The sequence below is a fragment of the Melanostigma gelatinosum genome, assembly GCF_949748355.1.
Source record: "Melanostigma gelatinosum genome assembly, chromosome: 12".
NCBI classification, from domain to species: domain Eukaryota; kingdom Metazoa; phylum Chordata; class Actinopteri; order Perciformes; family Zoarcidae; genus Melanostigma; species Melanostigma gelatinosum.
In genome coordinates this window covers 21,278,661-21,281,709 of record NC_136645.1, presented here as the reverse complement: position 1 = coordinate 21,281,709, position 3,049 = coordinate 21,278,661, and the positions used below count along the sequence as shown (strand labels likewise).

Genomic DNA, 3,049 nt, shown 5'->3' with positions numbered 1-3,049 from the left:
AGCAGATTTCTCAACCACCCATGTGAGCATAGCGTAGCGCTATTTAAAAGACTGAGGGGTCCTTTGTATTCTCCTGCTATGAGCCCCGTTAACTATTCCCTGAGAGACCAACTGAACACCCAAATAACAGAACAAGTGGGAACTAATTACAGAGATATGTGCCTCTGCATTTGTTATTCTTAGTGTAATGATGCTGTGCAATTCTACTTCCGGATTATTCTACACATCTGTTAAACGCTTCTCACAGTCAATCTTTCATGTTGTTTTTCCTCTAGAGGACGACTCCAAAAAACAGGATCTGAGCTCAGCGGAAGGCGAGTCCCTGGTGGGAGTACGGGGCGTGTTATTGACGGAAGGTTTGTCGGATCTCAAGGAGGTGCGGCGCCTCGACAGCTTGGTACGAGCGCACGCTCTGCTCGCTGTCATGGCGGACAGGACTTCACCCGAGCACCAGCTTCACCTGCTCAGAGCCTGCGTCTTTGTGCTGCGGATATGGCAGGTAGTGCGTCTCTAACTCTGACAATGTGGACGATGAGGCTGTTGTTCAAATGCGTAGTCGAATGTTTAAGTTGAGTGTGGAGCGTGTGTGCACCGTCTGTCACTCCAGGTGTCCATGGGGGTAGTTTGGGAGATTTCCAATGAGATGGCAAAGAGCCAGCCTCCGACCTCTGCTGCGTCCAAAAGGGACAAAGCCAAGGACCAAGGCAGAAAAGGGAAAGCTGTAAGTCTTATTGCTCAAACTTCATTTTGAATGGCGTTGATTTACACGGCTTAGTGTAAAGCCCTAGGTATGTACCTTCCAATGATAAAGCGGTTGCTTTGATTGGTTTGTCAATAACAGTCATCTAACTTTAATACATCAAAATAATCTGTTTCGACCAGCCTACCCCTGCAGAAGAGAGACCTGAAGCCGTTGTCTTGGATCAGGAGCTTCCTTCCACGCCACAGGACTGGGCTCGCTACGTCTGTCCTGAACAGGCCCGGCTCATCTTCAGAACCAGCGCTCACCCCCACTGCATCAACGCACATAGCATTACAAAGCAGGCAGGTCTCAGAGTCATCACTATACCGGGTATGGTGTTGTCCCTCATTTCAGTCTGGTTTTCAGCATAGCAGGGATTGTGGCTGCTGGTTGTATAGAACTAGGGGTGACACTTGGTGTCGATGTCGCTCTAAGAAGCTGTCCTTTGTTGGTGAAGAGGAAGTTCATTTATTGATCTCTGTGGGTCACATTCTGATGTTCGAAGAGGTTGAAACTTCAGCATTCTGAAATCAATATGTGTTGAGATTGGGTTTGATGGCACCGTGGGCCACTTCCTGTTCTGATAAAGCACCGGATAGTATTAATATGGAACATTTTTCGGCTATGCACGTAAGAATATGGTTATTTCTGTATTTTTGATTTTGTTTGGCTGCAGACTCGAAGCCTGTTTTATCTCGACCTGCTGGAAAAGGAGCTCCACTCCCTCTCACTCGACCACCTGACGCTGCCCATCATGCATCTTGCTGAGACCATCGCTCAAGACCTGTTGGAGAGGAGGAGCCTCTCAGACCTTTACCGACTGAGGTAAGAACACTGGGGAGTTAAACGGGGAAACTCCACAGCTCTTACACGTTAAAGTCCTTTGGGAGTAGTACTGCATGTGAGAGGAAATACACACCCGATCTCCAACCGAACTGTCCGCAGTCCCGTTGCATTGTGGGTAATCTAGATGCCAGGTTTTGACAGGGAAGAGGAATGCATTGGATTAAAAACCTGGTATCTCTGGTTATGCTGCATCGATTTCGATCCTTTTTCTGAACTGAACATTGCATGTTTGAAAATGTTGTCGAAGTGCAATGCTAAAGTTTTTAAATATATTATATATATTTACTTGAATTGAATTGTGTGCCTCTGCAAGATAATGATTTGACTAAAGTCAAACTTGCTTCATTTACAGTCAACCGTCCAAACACAGAACTGATGAATTAGTTACCGTACTTTTAGTTACTTTCAGAAATAATGAAGTGACTTTGTATGTCTCTTGTGGCTCTTTCTTCTCCCCCAATTAGGATTGTGAGGCGCTGTAGTCAGCTGGGTTTGGAGACGCATTCACCGTATCAGGAGGAGCTCCTGAATCTGAGTAAGATCCAAGAACAAGAACAGATGGGGGAAGACAACACGGCCGTACAGATTTATTGCTTGTACATTTAGCTTAAATGACCTGTGATCTCATGTTCATGGTTCCAGGTGCCACAAAGTGATGGCTTTGTCACAGGAGAGAAGAGGCCTTCACAAAGCTTCCAATCAGGTGCTTCTTACAAAGTAGATAGATGGATGTTTTCAATTCTGCTTCAAATCAACTGAAAGAAATGACAATGAACATGTACAACGTTTGACTTCCTCTAGTTGTATTACTTCTAGGAGGATTGTTAGCAATCGCTCACAGGTGACTTATATTGATGGAGATTGACTGTGGTATCGTTCTTTTATTATGTTTCTTTTCTTTTCTGTTGCTTCCGTTCTTTCCCATGGTGGTGTGGATGTTTGTGTGTTGTTGCACTTGTATACAGGATGTCTTTACCATTTAAATCAATAAAAAGTGAATTGTCTATTGTGGTGATTTTTCAGACGGTGGAGGTGGGTGGAATGGCTGGCTTTGGGCGACCGAGGAGTGATGTGTGTGCTCAGGACATCTCACCCCAATCAAACTGCAATTTTCGCAAATTCTGGAAACGCCGTTTTTCTATGACGTCACACATTCCACACCTATTTCGAAGAAGAAAGTCCAGTCTTAACATATTGTTTTACACCAGAAACTGTGAGTGGCCTCACAATATGAGTTTTTCTAATAGCTAGCTTAAATGCTGAACATTCTTTAGCTTAATATTTAGCTTAATATTCTTAATTTAACGTAATTAAACGCACGTTTTGTACTGCAATTGCCTTTTATGGAGTCAAGGAACATTAACAAACACATTTGGCATGAAATTTAAAAAATAAATAAAAATGTTTTACCTGTAGGTCTGAAGATCTGAAGATCTGAAGATCTGGTCTGCCCACCGGGGC

General features: G+C 44.0%; 1 protein-coding gene across 2 annotated transcripts; it reads left to right on the top strand.

Annotated features, from left to right (window-relative positions):
* Positions 1-387: 387 nt before the first annotated feature.
* cfap46 (cilia and flagella associated protein 46) lies at positions 388-2,634 on the top strand. 2 transcript variants are annotated; one of them, XM_079280556.1, is made up of 7 exons: positions 388-499; positions 608-721; positions 883-1,044; positions 1,419-1,567; positions 2,053-2,123; positions 2,231-2,291; positions 2,612-2,634. In XM_079280556.1, exons 1-6 carry the CDS (start codon positions 425-427, stop codon positions 2,242-2,244), a joined length of 585 nt encoding a protein of 194 aa, XP_079136682.1. In that variant the 5' UTR covers positions 388-424; the 3' UTR covers positions 2,245-2,291; positions 2,612-2,634. The 2 variants fall into 2 exon arrangements, with proteins under 2 accessions (XP_079136682.1, XP_079136681.1); XM_079280555.1 differs by lacking the exon at positions 2,612-2,634 and having other exon boundaries at positions 2,053-2,520.
* The last annotated feature ends 415 nt before the right edge of the window (positions 2,635-3,049 follow it).